We start from the raw sequence: 25787 nt of genomic DNA, 5'->3' as shown, positions 1-25787 counted from the left end.
TAGCAAGTCTCATAAAATAAAATATCAAGATACAAAAATGTAAATACTTTAAGGACAAATTGTTTCTAGGTGTTAAAGAACAGATCATTACAACTCTAAAGTCTTATCAGTAAAAGAAAAAGAAACTATAATACTGCCTCATTTGACTATAGATGGAAAAGTTCTAATTAAAATATCACCAAATGAACTCTAGTAGTATGACAAAAATTATAGCATATTACAAGAAATGTTTAAAATTTAAGAAAGTCATAAGTACAAATCAATACATCAATAAATTTAAGGAGAAAAACATAAAATAGATAACAAAATGTCCTTAGACAAAATTCGGCAGTTTTTAAATTAACAATCACTACAAAAGTAGGCGGCATCCCTCTACCCCCACATATACTGAAGGAAATTTAAAGTCAGCAGAGAATTTATCCCCAAATGAAAAGTGAATATTATAGTAAATGATTAAATGTGGGTTCTGAGGAAACATAAGACCAAAGAAAAAAATGTTGGGAAATAGTCCATTAAATTTGGAAAAACAGATACCTGTTACCATAATATTCAACTGTGTTCTGAAGATTCTAGCTATTGCAATAAGAAAATTAAATATGAATACTGGAAAATAAAATTTTATTTATGTAATCTGCAAAGATTACATAACTGATAACCTATAAATCTTAAAATGTCTCATAAAAATAGAATGTATGGTCAGACTATATGCATGTAGGTAGAAAATACTGCATCAATATAGCAAAGTATCCAGAATGACATTCAAGTCAATTAGAGGGAAGAAAAAAAACAAGACAAAAATAATGGAGAAAGCCAAGAATACGAAAGTCAAAGTAAAGGAATGATGATAGGCCAAGAAATACATTTCAAAAGTGGCTTAAGACAAAATTTAGGAATACATACAAAAACATACCTAAACTGAAGCTACAGGGACACTCAGTTTACCAGTTCACAGGATCTAAGAGAACAATTTGGAAATATTTAGTAGGGTATTTGAACCTATGATTGATTTAGTATTATCTAACATAACTGAAAGAGTGTATCATGTATGAGCAATTGTTCTTCCATGTATATACAGCTACTGAAATTCCAGTTCACATAAACCAATGATCACAGACAAGGATATTTATTGAAGTATATTTGAAATAGTGAAAACCTGTTAAAACATAAATATTCACCAATAAAATTTAAATTCATTATAGTATGTTCAAATAAAAAATTGAGCCATCCTCATTAGTATAGTAGTGAGTATATAAAAACAAAATTGGGCCAGCAATTTATTGCAGAGGAATATGTGAGCAGCAGAGAAATACATCATTCATTTCCTTTCCCAGCATAGCTAAACATCTGCCATAAGATCTGAATATTCTATCTTTAGGGTCACTTGTTTGGGTTATGGCATTTCCAGTGTGGGTTCACATCCCAAAATACTAGATATTCTGAATGAGACTTCCTTAGTAAAGTTTATCATGCACTAAAGTTAAGCAAATTTTTATTGTAAGACTCAAATCTTTTGATAGCCTGATAATAAGCATTTTTTTTAAAAAAGGGATTTAGTATTCAAAACTTCACAAGGCTGTGTGCCCACAAACCATTTCTCAAGTGCCATTAAGTACTACTAATCCCAGAGACGTTCTTTTAGATATGTTGTGTTAAGGCACTGGTACTTTGAAGGAACAATCCACTGATATGGTAACAAAATTTTGCATTAATATATGTCTCAAAATACTCTGCTTTTTGTTACATCCAATTAGCGTTATTTGTAAAAAGAATTTGCAAATGTTGAGCAATGATATAACTAGATAGTAAATGACTTGTACAATGATATACTATGGCTGTCTTACTGGCATAAAATGGACCTGGAGTTGCAAACCATAATGGATCCATGAGATCACAGACAGTTTGGTTGACAATGGACATTAGTTTAAGTTGAGGAAAGTGGTAGTATGGTAGTCTTAAAGAAATGAGTTACAATTATTTTAAGAATTGAATTTCAACTGTATATATTCACGTAAACCCCTACATGCCATTAAATCTATATATTTTGGTGCAGATGCTTTTGTGTTCTTACCAGGAAGGCTTCTCACAAAACTGCTTGATGACTGCCACCTGGTTGGAAGTATTGTCAGACGCCATAAATTGTAAGATACACCTTGATTTCAAATATGTGAAAAATTGTGCTCAGTGTTAAGCATTGAGGAAATTATCATATCCAATCTAGGCCATACTTTGGCCATCTAAAGCTAAGAAAAACTGAGAACATGGATCTTGAAGATATTTGGACTGGATCAGCTCTTCCTTTCCCATCATCAATTTGGAAAACTAGAACAGATCTATCCCTGGACAGTCCAAGTAAAGATATTGTTTTGCTTAACTGCTTTACTAGGTTTTTGAATGAATGTGCTTATGGTTTAGAATTTCTGCTTTCTTCATAAAGACTCACCTACATTTTTGTCTTTTAAGAACTATCCTCGTCTGTTGTATTATGAGGATTATAATATCAGTGTACAAAGAGCTAGTGAAATTTTGATATTACCTCCTTGAAATTTTTGATAAAACAAAAAATATCTCCTCCATCTGTACTTACATCCAATTCTCATTCACAATGCTGTAATTATCTTTTTCCTTTGATCAGATGTGCTAAAATCAAGATTAATATTTTTTCACAAAGCCTTAATAAGTCTATTTTATTTTCAAATTCATTAACTCCTTTTAATGATCCTTCCTTCTTTCTTATATTGACTTATTTTTCCCTTAGTTTCTTGAGTTTAATGCTTCTTCATTATTTTAACAGTTTTATAAGCGATTACTATGTTAAAGAGACAGTATTAAGTCACTGGGAGTAGAGTGGTGAGCAGGAGAAACAAAGCGCTGACCCTCAATATTTGTTTCCTGAATACATTAACAGGTTATTGATTTTTCACTGAGCACAGGTTTGACCACATTCACAAATTCTGATCTCACATTCATTTCTAAATTGTCCTTTATGGTTTCATTTTCTTTTTAATCTAGTGTCATTATATAATTGGAGATTTTAAATTTCCGAAATGCCAAAGTACTACCCTACAGATCACTTATTAAATTAAAAGAAATACTTAGCTTTACAACAGAGAAATCTGGCGATTACCATATGAAACAAGTATTTCAGTTACCTATTGCTGTGTAACAAACTACTCCAAAACTTAGTGGCTTAAAACAGACAATATTTTACACATAAATCTGCAATTTGGGCAGGCTCATGGGGGAAAGCTTTTCTCGGCTCCACTTAGCACCAGCTAGGACAACTTCTGAAGGTTAAGGGTTAGAATCATCTGAAGGCTCACACCCTCATACGCTTGGTGCTGGATGCCAGCTGTTACCTCAACTACAGCTGTAATCAGGACAGCTTTACGTAGCTTTTCTGTGTGGTTACTTGGCATCTTCGTAGCATGGTGGCTGGGCTTCATCCCAAGTGGGTCAGGCAGAAGTTGTATTGCCTTTTGTGACTTAGTCGTGGAAATCACAGTGTTACTCCTGCCATAAACACAGGCCCGCCTGGCCAGATTCAAAAGGAAGGACCATGAGCTCTACCTCTTGGGGAGTGTCAGTATCACATTGTAAGGTGAACATGCAGAATGGGATATATTGCTGTGGCCATCTTTGGAATGTACGTTCTGCTACACCAAGTGAATGAACTAAGGATACCATAGTAGTATAATGACATTGTATGCCACCTAATGGGTTACAAATTAAAATACAAAATTTCTCCTATGAAGTATTCTTGCCAAAATATTTAATCTGTACCTAATTGGGTCTCTAATCCCAAATTCCAGTTAATGGGAAATACTGGGGATAAAGAAGCACATTAAAAAATACTTTGAGAAAACGAGAAAACTCCAGAATGTGATATTCTATAAGACAACTATCCTGAGTGCTTAAAAAGTCAATATTGCAATAGAGTTGTGGGGGGAAGAGCCATTCTTATTTTAAAAGATACAAACAATGCACAGATGTAATTCATGAACTTGGTTCCTGAATTTAAAAATAACCTATGAAAAGCATTCTTTACACAAGTGAAAAGAATGAACACAACTGAGAATATGAACACAGACTGAATATTACAGATTATGGAATTATTGCGAATCTCCTTAGGTGTGAAGTTACTGGGGGGTGGGGGTCCAATCTTTTGGCTTCCCTGGGCTACTCTGGAAGAACTATCTTGGGCCACACATAAAATATACTAACGATGGCTGATGAGCTTTAAAAAAATCGCAAAAAAATCTCATAATGTTTTAAGAAAGCTTACAAATTTGTGTTGGGCTGCATTCAAAGCTGCCCTGGGGCACAGACAGGTTGGACAATTGTTATATAGCAATTAAGCAGGAGGCAGCCTTTATTCTTAGATGTGATGTGTTACAGTATCTACAATTTATACTCAAAAACTACAGCAAAATATGTAAATATTATGTATAAGCAAACCAAATGTGACAACACATTAACCATTGCTGAATCTAGATAGAACATAACAGTGTTCATTATTCTTTTAATTTTTCCAAATGGATAGTGGCTGTTAGTTTCTAATTTATCATTAATTGTGGGCAGAAAAAGCAGACTGACGTACCTGCTTTTTGGGTTATAAAAAGGAAAAAGCATTATAGCTATCCCTGAGTCTTTAAAACCTTTACTCTCATAATCTTCACACCCATCAAATCTAGAGATCTCTTTCTCACATTAATTTTCAGAGATAGGTTCTGACTTTATAAATGGAAGTTTAATCTATTTTACTGGATATTATCCTGTTAATTATCCCAATCTAAATAAGGAGTGAAAGGTAATAGACGGTTTTTACAAATTCCTTACACCCACAGGGCCTTGCTCTCACATGAATGTACTAAGTGTATCCCTAATGAAAAAAATAAAGCACTATTTATTGATCAAACGCTATGTGCCAAATACTCTTTTAAAAGTTTTGTCTTTTATTAGCATTGCATCCTCACAAAAATACTATTAGGTGGTACTATTATTACCATTTTAAAAAACGAAGGCACAGGGGCATGTTTTGCCAAACACCACATAGACGGAGGTGGAATTGTGAGAATTATATTATTTATATATATCAAAAAGATATGCCAAGGCTGGCCTTTCCCATGTTCATTACATTAACAGAATCATTTTCTGTTACAGCGCTATATAAAGTGTGGTCCATGTGTTGACACTGGTCCACAAATTGTTTGCTTCAGGTCTCTGCAAAAGTTATAGATACTGAGAGCAAGTATTTAGAAATGTTTGCAGCAATCTGACAGAGTTAACTCAGTTAAATACCATAATAAAAAACTGAGTTTTTTCAGTTTTTTTCTTTTCATTTTTCTGGTATTCTAGTATTATTTATTTATTTATTTATTTAAGAGAAGGAATCTTGCTCTGTCACCCAGGCTGGAGTGCAGTGGCACGATCTTGGCTCACTGCAACATCTGCCACCTAGGTTCAAGCAATTTTCTTGCCTCAGCCTCCTAAGTAGCTGGGATTACAGGCACCTGCCACCACGCCTAGCTAATTTGTGTATTTTAGTAGAGACAGGGTTTCACCATGTTGGCCAGGCTGGTCTTGAACTCCTGACCTCAGGTGATCTGCCCACCTGGGCCTCCCAAAGTGCTGGGATTACAGGTGTGAGCCACTGTACCTGGCCTACATTTTATTTATTTATTTAGAGACAGGCTCTCACTCTGTCACCAAGCTAGAGTGCAGTGGCACAATCATGGCTCACTAAAGCCATGAGGCAGGGTCTCACTATGTTGCCCAGGCTAGTTTTGAACTCCTGTCTTTCCACAGTGCTGGGATTACAGGTGTGAGCCACTTCACCTGGCCCATTATTACTGCATTTTAGAGAAGCACTGTTCAACAACAGTTTGCAGGGGAAAAGGTCCTTGATGGTTTGGGATGCAGTGCATCGGTATCAATCTTCTAAAGTCTAACAGGGACTGAGTGATGCTATAGTCTTTCAACTCTTTAACATATGAAATAATTTCTGATAAATTGTGAGCATGAAGTAAAAGGGATTCCCACATGTTCTGTAACAAACAGAAAATTTCTTAAATTATAAATTATCTGCTAAAGGGCATTTTCTAACGGCCATCATATTCTCTTTACATTACACATAGGAGGACTTCCTCACTAACATGATTTCTCTGATGTAAAGTAAGTTGATCACTACGAATAAAGGCTTTTCCACATTCTTTACATTTATAGGGTTTTTCACCAGTATGAATTCTGTGATGTCGAGTAAGCTCTGAGTTAACACTGAAGGCCTTCCCACATTCTTTACACTTACAGGGTTTCTCACCCGTGTGAACTATGTGATGTCGAGTAAGTTCTGCTTGAAGACGAAAGGCATTCCCACATTCTTTACAGCTATAAGGTTTCTCACCAGTATGAAGTCTAAAATGTTGTGTAAGATGATACCGACGACTAAAGGTCTTTCCACATTCCTTACATTCATATGGAATCTCACCAGTGTGAATTCTTTGATGTAACGTAAGTCGATAACTGCAAATAAAAGCATTCCCACATTCATTACATATGTAGGGCTTCTCACCAGTATGGCCTCTGTGATGTTGAGTGAGATGATAGTGCCGACTGAACGTCTTCCCACATTCCTTACATTCATAGGGTTTCTCGCCAGTATGAATTCTGTGATGTTGCGTGAGATGAGTGCTACGAATAAAGGCCTTCCCGCATTCCGTACATTTATAGGGTTTTTCACCAGTATGAATTCTGTGATGCTGAGTAAGTTCTGTTTGAAATCGAAAGCCTTTCCCACATTCATTACATATGTAGGGTTTCTCACCAGTATGAATTTTAAAATGCTGAGTAAGATTATAGCGACGACTAAAAATCTTCCCACATTCTTTACATACGTAGGTGCTGTCACTGGTGTGAATTCGCTGGTGTGAAATAAATTGATTGCTATGAATAAAAGCCTTCCCACATTCCTTACATTCATAGGGTTTCTCACATGTATGAATTCTGTGATGTCGGGTAAGTTCGGCTTGAAGACGAAAGGCTTTTCCACATTCATTACATATGTAGGGTTTCTCACCAGTGTGAATTCTGTAGTGTTGGGTAAGATTATAGCGACTACTGAAGGTTTTTCCACATTCCTTACATTCATAGGGAATCTCACCAGTGTGAGTTCTCAGATGTAAAGTAAGTTGATAACCACAAATAAAGGCCTTCCCACATTCCTTACATTCATAGGGTTTCTCACCAGTATGAGTTCTATGATGCCGAGTAAGCTCTGTTTGAAGACGAAAGGCTTTTCCACATTCTTTACATTCATAGGGTTTCTCACCAGTATGAATTCTATGATGTCGAGCAAGTTCTGCATGAAAACTAAAGGACTTACCACATTCTTTACATTCATAGGGTTTTTCACCAGTATGAATTTTCTGATGTTGAACAAGGTATGAGCCATGACTAAAGGCCTTCCCACATTCATTACATTTATAGGGTTTGACACCAGTATGAATTTTCTGATGTTGACTAATATGTCGTTGTACCCTAAAGGTCTTGCCACAAACCTTACATTCATAAGGCCTCTCACCAGTATGAATTCTTTGATGTTCAGTTAGTTGATAATGAAGTCTAAAGGCCTTCCCACATTCTTTACATTCATAAGGCCTCTCTCCAGCATGAATTGTCTGATGTACTCTAAGGTCTCTAACACGACTAAAGGCCTTCCCACATTCCTTACACTCATAGGGTTTCACACCAGAATGTATTCTCTGATGTTCAGTAAGGTGATAATGAAGTCTAAAGGCCTTCCCACATTCTTTACATTCATAGGGTCTCTCCCCAGCATGGATTGTCTGGTGTACTCTAAGGTCTCCCACTCGACAAAAGGCCTTTCCACATTCCATACATTTATGGGGTCTCTCACCAGTGTGAATTCTCAGATGTTGAATAAGGTATGACTGTTGTCTAAAGGCCTTTCTACATTCCTTACATTCATATGATTTCTCTCTAGCATGAATTTTCAGATGTAGAGGATGAGATATTTGTTTTTGGATTATCATTTGACTAACACAACCCATCTGGTGTCCCTCTTGTCTCTCAAATTCATGTTTGCACTGCAAAGCATTTCTGAAAATGGTGTCCTCATGGATGGTGTTTTTACTTTTTTCCCCTGTCTGCAATTGAGATAAATAGAGTTTGCAAACATTCTTTTCTGAAAGTAAATTCGTGGTGATATACTTGTATTCCAAATCTGCAAAAAAAAAAAAAAAAAAAAAAAAAAAAAAAAGCAAACAAATGCTATAATGCTATTTTTCTGTGTTGGGGCAGGGATGGGGGTTGTACCTTATAGTAGAAATAAAAGATAAAACAGAAATAACATACATTAGAAATAAATGGTTTAGAGCAGGAGTCAATAAACTTTTTTTGTAAAAGACCAGATAGTGAAGGTGTTAGGCCTTGGGAGGCATATGGTCTCTGTCACAATTACTTAGCTCTGCTATTACAACACCAAGGTAGCCACAGATGATAATAAGTGTGGCTGTGTTATAATAACACTTGACTTATGGACACTGAAATTTGAATTTCAAAAAATGTTTACATGACACAAAATCTTGATTTTTTCAACCACTGAAAAAATGAAGAAACCAGTTGTAACTTATAAGCCATGCAAAAATGGGCAGTGAGGTATTTGGCTCATGGGCTATAGTTTGCTGGTTCCTAGCTTAGAGAACTCTAAATTATTGTAGTGCAATTTAAAAGAACGCAAAATACCTCAGAAAATGATATGACTTTTAAGAATGGTAAAATAGGCTGGGAGTGGTGGCTCATGCCTGTAATCCCAGCACTTTAGAAGGCTGAGGCAGGTGGATCATGAAGTCAGGAGATTGAGACCATCCTGGCTGACATGGTAAAACTCCATCTCTACTAAAAATACAAAAAATTAGCCGGGCATGGTGGCGGGCACCTGTAGTCTCAGCTACTCGGGAGGCTGGGACAGGAGAATGGCATGAACCCGGCAGGCGGAGCTTGCAGTGAGCCAAGATTGCGCCACTGCACTCCAGCCTGGGTGACAGAGCAAGACTCTGTCTCAAAAAAAAAAAAAAAAAAAAAAAAAAAAGGAATGGTAAAATAGGTGAGTAGGAGAATAGGGTACATCAGTGGTCCTCCTATTTAGGATGGATTTAGGGGAGTTTCTTACATATACTGTTGTTCAGGCACCAAACCAGACAAAATCAAAATCTATAGACACAAGTCCTCGATATGTGCATTTAAAATCTTTTTCATCAAATAGCTTTGATGGGGATCATTTTGAAAATCTGTACATAATTCTTTTCCCTTTAAAATAGAGTTTCTCATTCCCCTTACAATAAAACCCAAACATATTACCACGGATAAAAAGTCCTTTCTGATCTGTAAGACCTTTGCAAACCACCTCTGTAAATATTACAAACAAGTCACCGAGAAGGCAGCTAAGTATCATAACTTAATTTCCCCAAATTACAACATAGTTATGAATATACCTCCCTGATTCCAATCTCATCCTAGTCCAGCAATTAAATATGCTCTTTCCTAGATGACTTCCCTTCTGAACGGGAACAAAGGTACATCCAAAATTGCTCAGTCAAAAGTATAAATGGAAAAGTCATTTTTGTATTTCGTCATCTTCCAATTACCTATTGTCACCTTGAACATTAGGTATCTCCAAAACTGTTTACATTTGCCCTATGTGTGTGGCTACTGTTCCTTCTCTTTGTCTCTGTCCCATCTCAAGTACTGAGATATTTTATATGGTGAGCATCAGTTGTGTTTTATCATTACTCATTCACAGATCCTCAAACTCACCGCTAGTCAGTAACTACACTGCAGGTCCTGGCTAGTAGAGTGGCAAGGAGAAGAACACAGGCTTTAGAAAGGAGAAAAATAAACACCTTTATTCTCAGACATAGTAGGCTGAATTGTGGCCCCCAGGAAAGACATGTTCCTAACTCCCAGTGCCTGTGAATGTGACCTAATATGGAAAAAGGGTGGGCCCTAAATCCAATAACAGGTGTACTTATAAGAGCGAGGCATAGGGAGATCAAGAGAGGGTGCCATGAAGATGGAGGCAGAGACTGGAGTGATGCATCTGCAAGCCAAGGAACGCCAAGAATGGCCAGTAACTACTATTCTTTTCATGAATTGTTGGATTCAAATGGCTAAAACTTTGTCTAGAATTTTTGCATTTGTGTAAATGAAAGATACTGACTTATAGATTTCTTTTCTTATAATGCCTTTGTCTAGTTTTGGTATCAGGGTAATGCTGGACTTGAAGAGTGAGTTTGGAAGTATTCCCTTGTCTTAAAGTTTCTGGAAGACTTTGTGTACAATAGGTACACAAATGCAAAAATCTAAAACTATAAAATGTCTAGAAAGGCTAGGGGCAGTGGCTCACGCCTGTAATCCCCGCACTTTGGAAGGCTAAGGTGGGCAGATCATGAGGTCAGGAGTTCGAGACTAGCCTGGCCAATATGGTGAAACCCTGTCTCTACTAAAAATATAAAAATTAGCTGGGCGTGGTGGCGGGCACCTGTAGTCCCAGCTACTAGGGAGGCTGAGGCAGAAGAATCGCTTGAACCTGGGAGGTGGAGGTTGCAGTGAGCCGAGACTGCCACTGTACTCCAGCCTGGGCGACAGAGAGAGACTCTGTCAAAAAAAAAAAAATTTCTAGAAGAAAACAGAAAAGTTTTGTACTTTTTATATTGGGCAAAGATTTCTTAAATATGATCTGAAAGGATAGTCCATAAGAGAAAAACGTGATAAACTGAACTTAATCAAATTAAGAGCTTATGCTATTCAGAAGACACTGTTAAGAGTTTACAGATCATACATTTGATAAAGGACTTACATCCAGAATATATAAGGGACTCTCAAAACCCAATAATTAGCAAACAACCAATGCGATTAGAAAATGGGCAGAAGGCCAGGTACGGTGGCTCATGCCTGTAATCCCAGCACTTTGGGAGGCTGAAGCAGGTGGATCTGAGGTCAGGAGTTCAAGACCAGCCTGGCCAGTGTGGCGAAACCCCATCTCTACTAAAATACAAAAATTAGCTGGGCATGGTGGCACATGCCTGTGGTCTCAGCTACTCAGGAGGCCAAGGCAGAAGAATTGCTTGTACTCAAGAGGCGGAGGTTGCAGTGAGCCGAGGTTGCACCACTGCACTCCAGCCTGGGCAACAGAGCAAGACTCTGAAAAAAAAAAAAAAAGAAAGAGAAAGAAAGAAAGAAGGAAGGAAGAAAGAAAGGAAGGCAGGCAGGCGAGCAGAAGACTGTAATAGATGCTTCACCAAAGAAGATATATGGATGATAAATTAAGAATAAAAAGTTACTCAGGATTATTAGGCATTAGGGAAATGAAAATTAAAACCACAATATGATACCGTAACTCATCACCTATTAGCACAGCTAAAATTTAAAAGACTGCCCACACCAAGTGCTGACAAGAATGTGGAAGAACTGGAATTTTCATAAACTTCTGCTGGGAAAGTAAAAGGATACAACCACTTTCTTCTTTTTTTTTTTTTTTTTCAGACATTATCTTGGTCTGTCACCCAGGCTGGAGTGCAGTGGCACAATCTCGGCTCACTGCAACCTCTGCCTCCCGGGTTCAAGTAATTCTCCTGCTTCAGCCTCCTGAGTAGCTGGGATTACAGATGCCTGCCACTATGCCTTTTTAGTAAAGATGAAGTTTCACCTTGTTGGCCAGGCTAGTCTTGAACTCCTGACCTCCAGTGATCCACCTGTCTTTGCCTCCCAAAGTGCTGGGATTACAGGCATGAGCCACTGCTACTGGCTGATACAACCACTTTCAAAAACAGTGTGGCAGTTTCTTAAAAAATAAACATATATTTATCATATGATCTACCCATTCTACCCCAGTAGTTACCCAAGATAAATGAAAGCATAAGTCTATACAAATAATTTTACATGAAAGTTTCCAGTAGCTTTATCTGTAATAACCAAACACTGGAAATAACTCAATGTCCATCCCTATAGATAAATGGATAAGTAAATTGTGGTACATCCATACAATGGAATACTACTCAACAATAAAAAGGAATGAAGTACTGATACATACAGCAACATGGATGAATCTCAAAATAATTTTGCTGAGTGAATGACGCTAAATTTTAAAAATCACCATATTTTTAAAAAAGAAAGAAAAAAATCACCACATAATTCCATTACACAAAATTCTAGAAAATGAAAACTAAGTTATAGTGACAGAGAGATGATCAGTGCTTACCTGGGCAGTGGGTAGAGAGGGACATGAGGGAGGGATTTATTTTGGAGGTGATGGATATGTTTATTATTTTGATTGTGTAATGGTTTCACAATATACAGGGTAACTTAGCAAATTTTATACTTTAAATGTGTGCAGTTTACTATATGCCAATTATATGTCAATAAAACTGTTTTAAAATGTTATAAAAATTGGCTGGGTATGGTGGCTCATGCCTGTAATCCCAGCACTTTGGGAGGCTGAGGTGGGTGGATCACCTGAGGTCGGGAGTTCGAGACCAGCCTGACCAACATGGAGAAACCCTGTCTCTACTAAAAATACAAAATTAGCCTGGTGTGGTGGCGCATGCCTGTAGTCCCAGCTACTTTGGAGGCTGAGGCAGAAGAATGGCTTGAACCCAGGAGGTGGAGGTTGCTGTGAGCAGACAGCGTACCATTGCACTCCCGCCTGGGCAACAAGAGTGAAACTCTGTCTCAAAAAAAAAAGTTATAAAAATTGACATTTAAAATGAGTACATTTTATATTACATTAATTATACCTCAACATATATGATTAAAAAAATACGCTGGTTGGCTGGGCACGGTGGCTCACTCCTGTAATCCCAGCACTTTGGGAGGCCAAGGCAGGTGGATCACAAGGTCAGGAGATCGAGACCATCCTGGCTAACATGGTGAAACCCCATCTCTACTAAAAATACAAAAAAAAAAAAAAATTAGCCGGGTGTGGTGGCAGGGGCCTGTAGTCCCAGCTACTCGGGAGGCTGAGGCAGGAGAATGGCGTGTACCCAGGAGGTGGAGCTTGCAGTGAGCCGAGATGGCACCACTGGACTCCAGCCTGGGCAACAGAGCAAGACTCTGTCTCAAAAAAAAAAAAAAAAATACACTTGTCCTATGACCCAGAAATTCCACTTCCATATATTCCCAAGAAAAATGAACACCCAAGAGAAATGAAAACATCTGAACACAAAAACAATTGTGCAAGCATGTTCACATCAGGTGGCATAATCTGCTTTGGGAATAAACACAGATGGTTCATCTCAGAACCTTTGCATTTGCAGCTTTTTCTGCTTGTAATGTTCTTCCTCAATATTCACATGGCCTGAGACCTTACTTTATGTCTCTGGTTCAAAGATCATCACCTCAAAATGGCCTTTCCTGATCTTACCTAAATTAGCCCTACTAACTCCCCAACACTCTAGCTCCTTACTCTGCTTAAGTTTCTTCACAACACATATGAAAACCTGATTATTATCTGTTTACTTATTGACAAAATGTTTATATAATATCAACATCTCTACGACAACAAGAGTGTCTCCCAATAGCGCCTAATCTCTAGCACAGTGCTTGGCTTAGGTTAGGTAAATGGGAAATATTTGATGAATAAAACTTGGACAATGGAGGAATGAAGATAAATCAAAATGTAAAAGGAGACCTGGAAACAAAGGTAAAATGGTCATCGATGGGGAAGAAAGCACCCCCACTTTGAAAGAGGAGAGAAATATGAGAGAAGAGAAACAAGGAGTATGGCAAATTGGGTAAAGTTCCTTTAGTAGCTAATGTGGAGAGAATCTGAATGCTTCTCAGGTATCAGTCCTTTCTCCACAGGTCTCAAGCCTTTGAAGGGAGCTTTCCAAACAACTCAGTGCTGTGCCTCCTCCCTGACACGACGGGTCACAACTTGTGATAGCACCCTCCTGCCTGATTTGCTGTCACTCACCTGTGTACCAACTCCTTGTCCCTTCCGTCATTACTATCCAGGGCTCTTGCTGTTGCTCCAATAAAGTAATCACATCTGGCTTAGGAATGGTATATCCTGCTCACGAGAAAAGAAACGACACATGTTGTAGAAAAACACAAAAACGACCATAACCTTGACATGACAATTCACACTTGGTTACATCTGTAAGAAACTGCAGGTGAAAATGGTACTAGATAATGCCATGACAGCAAAGAAGAAAAAGGCCACCTAAGAATATTCATGTTAACATGGACTCACAATTACAGGACTAAAGAGACAAGGTAAGAGAGCGAAAAGGTCTGCTTTGCTGTTAAAGGCAATACAGAGAGGGCACCAGTGAGCACGCCCTCTGGAGCCCTATGGCCTCGGTTCAAATCTTCTGCCACCTACCAGCTGTGTGACCGTGAAAGTTACCCTCCACATGTTCACTTTTATCAAATGCAAAATGGGGCTGATATTACTGACTTCTTAGGGCTGTGGTGAGAATTAAATGAATTAATATATGCAAAGGCATAAAAATATGCCCAGTATATAGTATTATTTTGTTGTTGTTACTATTTTCCTAGGAGAAATATACTAAGTTTCCTAAAACATTTCCAGGTTCTTCCTCGGATATTCCTTCAACGGAAAATGTAAATTCACAGACTTTAACTTTCAACTGCAAAGCAGGTTAAGGAGAATATGTCTCCTCTAGGATGGGGTGTGTTGGCTTGAATTTTAAATGACTATTGTTAACTCTATCCACCACTGTATAATCCATAGAGGTTCTTTTGATAATTCAGGAAAACTAGAATTCTGAGACTAGCTGTTGTCTTGTAGGAGGGCCAGATATTAACACAGAGCAGCTATAGGAATTCTGAGTATATGCATTATATGAAATCTGGTTTCTCTGAAAATTTCACACAGCTCAAACCTGGAAATTATTGAGAAAAGCAAGCAATAACAGGAAGAATCAGAGGGAGGAGGGAATGTCACTGAGGGACAGAAAGGTGAAGCTGCTTAACACAGGTGCCCATTTCCACCCCAACACTGCTGAAACTATGACTTTAGAAATAGGGGGAGTCAGTCGGCTTCTTAAAGCAGAATTCTGAAGTTTGACAGTGGAGAAAGCTGATACTCCAGAGAACAGATTGTAAACGATTTTGGCAGATACCTTACCCAGTGAGACCAGGTTGCTGTAGTTCTCCAACATCACATCCTTGTACAAGTCCCTCTGCGCAGGGTCCAGGCATTCCCACTCCTCTTGGGAGAGGTCGATGGACACATCCCTAAATGCCAAGGATACCTGAAACGACAAGCCTATGTATTTAAAAAAATTAAATGTATTTTCAAGATGGAAAACTGCTTTGCAGGAAAGAAGCAACATAGTAAGCAAATAAACTGGGGCTCAAGCCTGCAACGTGTATAAAAGAATAAGGAAATTAATACTTCTGAAATAAAGTGTTTATATGCTTTTAAAGAATATTGTTGATGCAAATTAAGTGAAATAGCATGAATAAGCACATTGCCCATTATGTGCCTGCAGTTTAAGTTCTGAATAAATGCAAGTTTCATCATCCTCTCTTCCCTTCAAAAAATTTTTGGAAAAAGAATTTTTTCACCAAAAAGTATTCTAAAATTTCTCTTAGAAAACAGGATTTGACTGATATTACGTGATTTCATTAAAACTCAGGTTCATCATGATGCAAAATAACCTCATAAGAAAAGTCTTCAGTTAGTATATTTATTGGCTAGCTAATAATATCATCCATCTTGTGGATACAGCAGACTAATTCTTCTTTTATTCTTAGGCATTTGGATTGGCCAAAATGTTTAAGGTCTTCTCCAATCCTGTTTCCACTCATCATTAGGGATCAGAGCCTATTTCCAGCCATCATTAGGGACTGGAGGATCTTCCTATCTGCTACCCCTGCCATACCTCAGAAACAATTGCTTTGTTCCTAAGCCAGAGGATGCTGACGTATCCACAATGACACTGATGTCACTGGAGACCAGCACGACCTCCTCAACCACAAAATTGACTTTTGTTTTCTTATTCATCCCTTGGAGATTCCCTGGCTGGATCACTGAAACTACCATATGCAGGCCCCAGTCATACTCCAACCTAGTCCTCTAAGCCACACATGGGATCTCACCTCTGCCTCTGAGGCTGACATGGAAGACAATGTTTGAGTCACTGCAGAAGACAAAACACTGAACACTAAATCCCATCCCATCCACCCACAAAACTCAGGTCTGTGCAGTCTAATGGGACCACCATCTGTGTGCCATAGAACCACGACTCCTGGTCAGGCATGGTGGCTCACACCTGTAATCCCAGCACTTTGAGAGGCCGAGGAGGATGGACCATCTGAGGTCAGGAGTTCGAGACAAACCTGGTCAATATGGTGAAACCCCATCTCTACTAAAAATACAAAAATAAGCCAGGTGTGGTGGCGGGTGCCTGTAATCCCAGCTACTTGGGAAGCTGAGGCATGAGAATCACTTGAACCCAGGAGGCGGAGGTTGCAGTGAGCCGAGATGTCGCCACAGCACTCCAGCCTGGGCGACAGAGCAAGGCTCTGTCTCAAAAAAAAAAAAAAAAAAAGAATATGACTCTGATGACAGAAACTCAAATATTTCCCTTGACGGACTTCATCTTTCACTGCTCCATCAGCGTTCCTGAGAGAAGACCGGGTTCATAGATGAATGATCAATAAGTGAGCACAGATAAGAGAAAACAGGAGCAAATGAGGAAGACACTAGGCTATTTGGGACTATCCTTCACTGTGATCAGAGTAACTAGGGAGCAGGTTCCACAACAGGGTGGTCTTAGGAAGGAAGTCTCATGATAATGAGACTTCAATGATCACATGAATTTTAAAACACAGTATTTCAAGGAAGAAAAACACAAACTTACATCAGCCATGGTTTTAGAACGGCAAGAACTTGTCAGTTCTCCTTGGGCTTCCTCCATGGAGAAGCACAGAATCCAGAGAAGCCGAGGCTGGGGAAAGAACAAGTGACTCTGAGACCAGATGTGTCTCAGAACTCCTAAAATGACTTAAGTTAATAAGATCTTGTTTTGCCATCATTTCTACTTCCAACCCCACCATTCTGCACCTATAAACCAGGGAAGACAACAGGGAACTCAGATAAAGCCAAACCCTTCCTATACCATGAGAAACCACCTGTGCAAGTGTAGATACAGAGTAGAGGCTTCCTGCATGAAGCACGACCAGGAGCTCCAGCAGAACGGTCTCTGGCTCACTTCAACTTCTGGATGCTGCTGATCTGTAGCTGAGACTGAATTGTTAGGTCCTGACTTGAGCAGATCCTCTTCCACCCATGCCCACCTTAGGACTGAGAAGGGGCCACCCATTCAAACCCAAATATCATTCATGGCTTGGCTATCTGCCTGGACTCCACAGACAGGAAGGCAGAAGACAGTGGGCAGCCCTTCTCACCGCAAAACTGCACTTGCCCAAGTGTAGCCCTTCCCCAGCTAGAACTACAGTCCCCAGAATCCTCTGTTTCCAACCAATTTCCTAACTGAGTTCCCAATCACGAACATCTATGAATTCACTGACCACTCCAATATCTCAATATCAAGGCCGGGGTGGTGTAAATTCATGCCCATGGTTGCCAGGTGATGACAACAAAAATAGCTATTTTTAGGATCTTCTGCATGATGGGTCCTTCATCATATCAACATTTAACCATGCCATGCATTTATCTCCATTCAACAGATGAGGTAATAAGGGCTTAAAATAAAGTACCTTGCCCAAAATCACAGTTAGTAAGAGACAGAGCTGAGTTCTGAATCCACATTTCTCTAATTATAAAGCCAATTATCTTTTTTTTTTGGAGACAGGGTCTTGCTCTCAATTCTGGCTTTTGCCTCTGAAGCCCAGAATTTTTTCAAATGAAACTTATGCGTGGGCAATTCACTAAAAATAGCAGCATATCATCCACTGAAGTTATTAAATTTCAATACAATGAAGCAGATCCTAATTAAGGAAATACCAGTTGACAGTTATTAGAATGGCAGACTTAAAAGATTAACAATATGCCAGATGAGCAACATCACAGGGAAATGAATACCGCGTAAATGCTACAGATTTGTAGGACCTTAAAACATGGCATGTAGAAGGATGTGAGAGACTTTTGCCATCCAAACGTAATTCTGGGACTCTACCCAAAGCAAATGATTGTAAATGTGTATTAAGATGCCTGCAGGTTAGGCCAGGCACGGTGGCTCACACCTGTAATCCTAGCACTTTGGGAGGCCAAGGCGGGCAGATCATTTGAGGTCAGGAGTTCGAAACCAGCCTGGCCAACATGGTGAAACCCTCTCTCTACTAAAAATACAAAAATATTAGCTAGGCATGGTGGCACATGCCTGTAATCCCAGCTACTTAGGAGGCTGAGGCAGGAGAATCGCTTGAACCTGGGAGGCAGAGGTTGCAGTGAGCTGAGATCGCGCCACTGTACTTCAACCTGGGTGACAGAGCAAGGCTCTGTCTCAAAAAAAAAAAAAAAAAAAAAAGATGCATGCAGGTTAGGGGTGTAAAAGGCTTATTGGAAAAAAACAAAAATAAAAAAGATGCACGCAGGGAGGGTGGAATTCAGCATTCTGAGTCCGGCAATAGCTGACTGGTTAGGTAAGTTACAGATCATCTATGTAACAGAATAGTAAATAGACATTAAATACTATACTAAATTGGAGAAAATATATAAAGGATTTGGGAAATATCCAAGATATGTCCTAAATAAAAAATAAGGTTAAAACCCAGAATGTACAATATGATTACATTTGTGAAAAATACACACACACATACGTAAAGAAGGAATGAAGGACAGGCAAAAACCAAGAGAGAGAAAAAAGTTAAAAAATGTATATATCCATATGTCAGCACTGCCGAGCTGCATGACATTACTTGATATAGTTTTAAAGTATAATCTGTAACTTTTAAAAACAATTTAGGCTGGGTGCAGTGGCTCACGCCTGTAATCCTAGCACTTTGGGAGGCCGAGGCAGGTAGATCACCTGAGGTCAGGAGTTCGAGACCAGCTGGGCCAACATGGCGAAACTCCATCTCTACTAAAAAATACAAAAATTAGCCGGGCGTGGCAGCACATGCCTGTAATCCCAGCTACTCGGGAGGCTGAGGAAGGAGAATCACTTGAACCCGGGAGGTGGAGGTTGCAGTGAGCTGAGATCGTGCCACCACAGTCCGGCCTGTGCAACGGGAGCAAGACTCATCTCAAAAAAATAATAATTTAAAATATACACACAGGCAGATATATGTACTTATTTTTCATTTTGATAAGAGAAAGCCTTTCCTTTTTTGAACAATCTCCTATGAACTCCCAAGGCCTGTGACCTGAATTTCTTTACTGTTTTTTATTACCTTCTACCTTATACTTATTCAGTCTATTCTGATTTTAGACTCTGCTGTGCAGAAGCACTTATGTGTTTTCAGTTCTCGTATTCCTCTAATTACTAACACAAGATTCAGTACACTGTGAGCCCTTATATCTGACATTTGACTAAAATTCCATTTTTAGGCATTTTTTTCTTGAAAGTGGTTATTAAAGCATATTAAGACATATACATAAGATAGTTACCACATAACAACTTATAATAATCAAATATTAAAAACACTAATAGCTGCCGGGCGCGGTGGCTCACGCCTGTAATCCCAGCACTTTGGGAGGCCGAGACGGGCGGATCACGAGGTCAGGAGATTGAGACCATCCTGACTAACATGCTGAAACCCCGTCTCTACTAAAAATACAAAAATTAGCCGGGCGCGGTGGCGGTGCCTGTAGTCCCAGCTACACGGGAGGCTGAGGCAGGAGAATGGTGTGAACCCGGGAGGCGGAGCTTGCAGTAAGTGGAGATCGCACCACTGCACTCCAGCCTGGGCGACAGAGCGAGACTCCGTCTCAAAAAAAAAAAAAAAAAGCCGGGCGCGGTGGCTCACGCCTGTAATCCCAGCACTTTGGGAGGCCGAGGCGGGCGGATCACAAGGTCAGGAGATCGAGACCACGGTGAAACCCCGTCTCTACTAAAAATACAAAAAAAAATTAGCCGGGCGCGGTTGTGGGCGCCTGTAGTCCCAGCTACTCGGGAGGCTGAGGCAGGAGAATGGCGTGAACCCGGGAGGCGGAGCTTGCAGTGAGCCGAGATCGCGCCACTGCACTCCAGCCTGGGCGACAGAGCGAGACTCCGTCTCAAAAAAACAACAACAACAACAAAAAAAACACTAATAGCTATAGTAGGCAGCAGGTTAAATAAACTATGGTCAGTTATGATGACACACCAAGGCCTTACTAATACTAATTATATTGGTCCACATTTATTTGTGGAGGAAGACATCAATGATGAGTTACTAACTGATACAGGCAAATTAAAGGAGCATGTGCCATTATGGGCAGGGTTATAACGTTGTCATTAATAACACAGTCTCTGTTGTCAGATTTTCAGAATGTGAATCTTAGTCTGACAGCTACATACTTTTCAGTTAGTTTGCTGGTAAATTAGGGATAAGAACAGCACCTATCTCACAGGCTTGTCATGAAGATTGAGATAATACATATATCCCACTTAATGATACACAATTACGTAATAAAAGTTAGCCAGTATTGGCCGGGCGCGGTGGCTCATGCCTGTAATCCCAGCACTTTGGGAGGCTGAGGAGGGTGGATCATGAGGTCAGGAGACGAGACCATCCTGGCTAACATGGTGAAACCCCGTCTCTACTAAAAATACAAAAAAATTAGCTGGGCATGGTGGCGGGCGCCTGTAGTCCCAGCTACTAGGGAGGCTGAGGCAGGAGAATGGCGTGAACGGGGGAGGTGGAGCTCGCAGTGAGCCGAGATGGCGCCACTGCACTCCAGCCTGGGTGACAGAGCGAGACCCCGTCTCAAAAAAAAAAAAAAAAAAGTTAGCCAGTATTATTAAAATAGAGGATATTATGTCCTTCATTCCATTGCTATTAAATAAAATCATTTTATTTCATTTCATTTTTTCTAGTAAAGTTTGAGTCTCATGCCCATTTTTTAATAATTATATTTTAAGTATTTTAGAGCTAAGCCTTGAAGATGCAATTATTTTTAATGAACAACATTCATAAAACAGACTCCCAGAAGGATAATCAAGAAATCTCTTCTTGGTTGGGCGCAGCGGCTCACACTTGTAATCCCAGCACTTTGGGAGGCCGAGGTGGGTGGATCACCTGAGGTCAGGAGTTCGAGACCAGCCTGACCAACATGGTGAAACCCCCATCTCTACTAAAAATACAAAAATTAGCCGAGTGTGGTGGTGCGCGCCTGTAATCCCAGCTACTCTGGAGGCTGGGGCAGAAGAATTGCTTGAACCTGGGAGGCGGAGGTTGCAATGAGCTGAGATTGTACCACAGCACTTCAGCCAGGGCGACAGACTGAGACTTCATTTTGGGAAAAAAAAAAAAAAAAAGAAAAGAAATCTCTTTTATTCTTGCAACTACCAAAGGGGAGACATCATTCTTCAATATAAAACTAGCTAAAATAATCTAATTAAGGCAGGGGTCCCCAACCCCCAGGTCACTGACTGATACTAGGCCATGGCCTATTAGGAACTGGGTCACACAGCAGAAGGTGAGTAGCAGGCCAGCAAGGGAAGCGTCATCAGTATTTACAGCTACTCCCCATTGCTAGCATGAACCGCTTGATCTCTGCCTCCTGTCAGATCAGCTGCAGCATTAGATTTTCATAGGAGTGCGAACCCTATTATGAATTGACCATGCGAGGGATCTAGGCTGCGTGCTCCTCATGAGAATCTAATACCTGATGATCTGTCATTGTCTCCCATCACTCCCAGATGAGACCATCTAGTTGCAGGAAAACAAGCTCAGGGCTCCCACTGATTCCACATTATGGTGAGTTGTATAATTATTGAATTACATGTTATAATGTAATAATAATGGGAATAATATGCACAATAAATGTAACGTGCTTGAATCATCCTGAAACCATCTCCCTCTCCCTGTCTGTGAAAAAATTGTCCTCCATGAAACCAGTCCTGGTGCCAAAAAGGTTGGGGGCTACTGTAATAAGGCCTTCAATAGATAACTTTAATATGAGGTTCAATCTTGTTCTCCTGTTCTATATGTAAAGATTTACATAAATATTTATAGCTGTTACCATCTTATTCTGTTTTCTTTCTTTCTTTCTTTTTTTTTTTTTTTGAGACAGAGTCTCACTCTGTCACCCAGCCTGGAGTGCAGTGGTGCTATCTCGGCTCACTGCAACCTCCCGGGTTCAAGCAATTATCTGCCTCAGCCTCCTGAGCAGCTGGGATTACAGGTGCCCGCCACCACACTTGGCTAATTTTTGTATTTTTAGTAGAGACGGGGTTCCACCATCTTGTCCATGCTGGTCTTGAACTCCTGACCTTGTGATCCACCTGCCTTGGCCTTCAAAAGTGCTGGGATTACAGGCACGAGACACCACTCCTGGCCTTATTCTGTTTTCTACTGTTATAAATCTGTCCTAGAAAATGCTATCTGCATAATGGAACCCTAAAAAAAAACCTAGCCAAGATAAGAGTATTGCTATGTCCTGTAAAAGCAACCTTAAAAATCTAAAAAAAAGCAGTATAATTCTGAAGAACTGTCTTATTTGATAAATTGTGTCATTTTAATTATCCTTAATTGGTTTATATAACCCTAAAAGGTGTAAATTTCTCAAAGGTTAATGAAACTTAGCAGGATTCATTGGTGTCTTTCTCTTCTCCCTTTGTGCACAGAGATATAAGAAAGCTATGGTTTAGGGAGAATTAATTTTTCTAACTAGGAGCTAGAAAGTCTTGTGTCCTTTGAATAATTTGTTAGTGCAATTTCTATTCTGCAGGAAGAAAAGTGCAGGTATGTGTGTGCACACACACACGCACACACACAAAGTGCGCTGAAAAATCTTGCTAAAATAGGTCAGGCATGGTGGCTCACACCTGTAATCCTGGCACTTTGAGAGGCTGAGGCAGGTGGATCACCTGAGGTCAGGAGTTCGAGACCAGCCTGGCCAACATGGTGAAACCCCGTCTCTATTAAAAATACAAAAAATTAGCTGGGCATGGTAGCAGGGCCTGTAATCCCAGCTACTTAGGAGGCTGAGGCAGGAGAATTGCTTGAACTTGGGAGATGGAGGTTTCAGTGAGCCAAGATCGCACCATTGCACTCCAGCCTGGGCAACAGAGCGAGACTCTGTCAAAAGAAAAAAAAAATGTTGCTAAAATATAGCTCCCCAAAGTATTAACAGTGAGCCTGGGGCTATTTTAACTTTCTTCTTTATAAGTCCCTTATATAATATAACTGAGTAACTAAATAATTTATAAAAGGTGAACATTAATTCTATAACCAGAAGTATACAATAAATCTGTATCCAATTATAAAGTAAAATGTTTTAACACATCAGAAGCAAGTTGGTTTGACATGTATGGAAACAGTAGGAAAACAGTGTGACCATTATAAATAAATGCCTACCAGTTCTTGAACATTCTTCTTCAATTCAACAAGACCTTTTCACTATTAAGATTCTTCTCTTAATACACAAGCCAGGTGAACAGCATCTGCAGACTGAATAAGAAAATTTGAGCAAAGCAGACAGAAAAGTGTTTGGTTCTTCTCTACTTCTCCAGCAAGTAATCAGTTGAAATGTTTAGATATAATCCTTGTTAAATGTCTTTAAATCCTAATATTAGTGAAATCATATAAAATTTAAAATTTGCAGCTGCGTGCGGTGGTTCATGCCTGTAATCCCAGCATTTTGGGAGGCTGAGGCAAGTTGATAACCTGAGGTCAGGAGTTCAAGACCAGCATGGCCAACATGGTGAAACCCCATCTCTACTAAAAATACAAAAATTAGGCGGGTGTGGTGGCAGGTGCCTGTAATCCCAGCTACCTGGGAGGCTGAGGCAGGAGAATCACTTAAACCCAGGAGGCGGAGGCTGCAGTGAGCCGAGTTCATGCCATTGCACTCCAGCCTGGGCAACAGAGCAAGACTCCATCTCAAAAAAAAAAAAAAAATGCATATGATTCTTCATCACTATGACTATTACTTTACTTATATGTACTTTTTATTCTTATAACTAACACTGTATAAACATAAATCTCAACTCAGGGATTCCTTGGAAAAAAATCCCTGCTCATGTTCACACAGATTTCTATACTTGGACCTCCAATCACATTCCCACTTCTAAAAGCCTTGAAAACAGGCAACCATTATCACCTGCTTACTGACACCAGTCAGGTCATCTCTAATCCTGTCATACTTCAAAACTGAGGTCTTTGGAGAAGATTGGAGAAGACGGATGATGTGATTCTACCTAAACATTAATCTCAATAAAACAAAGTTTTAACTTTAGACTCCAAGATATGCATTTCTCTACCATTATAGAAAGCGAGTGCAGAGGAATGATTTGAAAAATGAGAAGGTCATTTGAAGGCCCGTGAAGAGGAGGGTCCACCTGCATGGTCCATTGTTCACTGGAAAGGAAGGCCTGGGATAGGTCACTGGACAACTCAGGAAAAGCAAAGCAATGTTTCCATGTCCTCAAAATAAAAACACTTTATGCATTTATTTAAAGATTTATTTCAAGATATGGACCAGAGAGTTGCAATTTATGTGCCAAATAATTTTGTCTTTTTCGATTGAATCAAATGAACTTTTTCAAAGGGAAAAATGCAAATGAAAGCCACAGAAAGTACCTGGGGATGTGATTTTTGTGACTGTGAGCAATGAGGTGACAGGCTCTGCGGTAGATTGTGGCTTTGCTTGACATAGCAGTGTGGTACCATACCGTATGACCGGGTGCAGGCAAGGCTGTGTGAAGATTAGAATGTGTGATTTCCATTTCATGAACAAAAAGGAAATATAAACTTACCTGGACCTGAACTTTTAGACCTGCTACAACAATTGTTCCCTCCTTTTCAGGATCCTTGTTTTGATGAATGGCAGGATGGGGGAAGAAAAAAAATCATGAGACAGCAGGCTTTTTCTTAGAGCACAGACCAACCTAGAATATCCCCTCCAGCGCTACATCTGCGCTGACCTCACGCCCATAACAGCTGTGTGAGAGTGAGGCTGGGATGTGTCTCTGAACTCACACCAGATTTCTAGATCAAAGTTATGGGAATGCAGTGGTTCTGAAAAATGCAGCTGCCCACACAGCGGCTCCAACTGGGCGCTCTTCCAACCTGTCGTCCCAGGAGTCTGTTTTAGGGACACTTCTAATTCAAAAGTCCAATCGCCAACCCAGGTCTGTACCTTCTTGCTGGGAACCTTCATCCCAGAGCTCAATATTTGACTTCCCGCTTGGGGACAATGCTCTGTGCAGACACCGAGGCCGTGAGGGGAGTAGAGGGTCAGTGACACACACCAGAGGGCCAGGCACTTGTCTCAACCTCACATCCGCACCCGCACCCACCCCACCCGGTCCTGACAGGCGCCCCGTCGCGCGCACACGCACACATACACCGTCTGCCACATTTTGTCACACAATCCCCCTTCTCCGCTCCCCACGCACGCACAGGCCTGAGGCTCCCTCCGGGCACGACACGCCAGGTCTTGGCCCTGGAGCGCCTCATTTTGGGTGGCAGTTCCAACCCCAGTCCTACTCGTAAGAGTCCCGTTCCGCCTCACCTAGCTCGGACTTCTTGCCTGCCTGTGAATAAAGTACCCAGGCGGCTGAACCCTTAAGAACGCAATGTAAAGGGCCCTCGGGGTCCAGGCAACACTGCCCAAGCGGCTTCTGGGA

At 40.1% G+C, this 25787-nt stretch overlaps 1 protein-coding gene across 2 annotated transcripts; it reads right to left on the bottom strand.

Moving 5' to 3' along the window:
• Positions 1-1110: 1110 nt before the first annotated feature.
• On the bottom strand, positions 1111-25787 carry ZNF546 (zinc finger protein 546). Of its 2 annotated transcripts, none has more exons than XM_050768924.1 (6): positions 25673-25787; positions 24420-24968; positions 16908-16994; positions 15167-15293; positions 13988-14083; positions 1111-8239 (listed from the first exon to the last, which is right to left on the bottom strand). In XM_050768924.1, exons 2-6 carry the CDS (start codon positions 24501-24503, stop codon positions 6120-6122), a joined length of 2514 nt encoding a protein of 837 aa, XP_050624881.1. In that variant the 5' UTR covers positions 24504-24968; positions 25673-25787; the 3' UTR covers positions 1111-6119. The 2 variants fall into 2 exon arrangements, with proteins under 2 accessions (XP_050624881.1, XP_050624880.1); XM_050768923.1 differs by lacking the exon at positions 16908-16994 and adding an exon at positions 23515-23607 and having other exon boundaries at positions 24915-24968.

This window comes from Macaca thibetana, chromosome 19, assembly GCF_024542745.1.
Source record: "Macaca thibetana thibetana isolate TM-01 chromosome 19, ASM2454274v1, whole genome shotgun sequence".
NCBI classification, from domain to species: domain Eukaryota; kingdom Metazoa; phylum Chordata; class Mammalia; order Primates; family Cercopithecidae; genus Macaca; species Macaca thibetana.
Note: the sequence above shows the minus strand (reverse complement) of the source record. Positions and strands in the feature narration are given on the sequence as shown.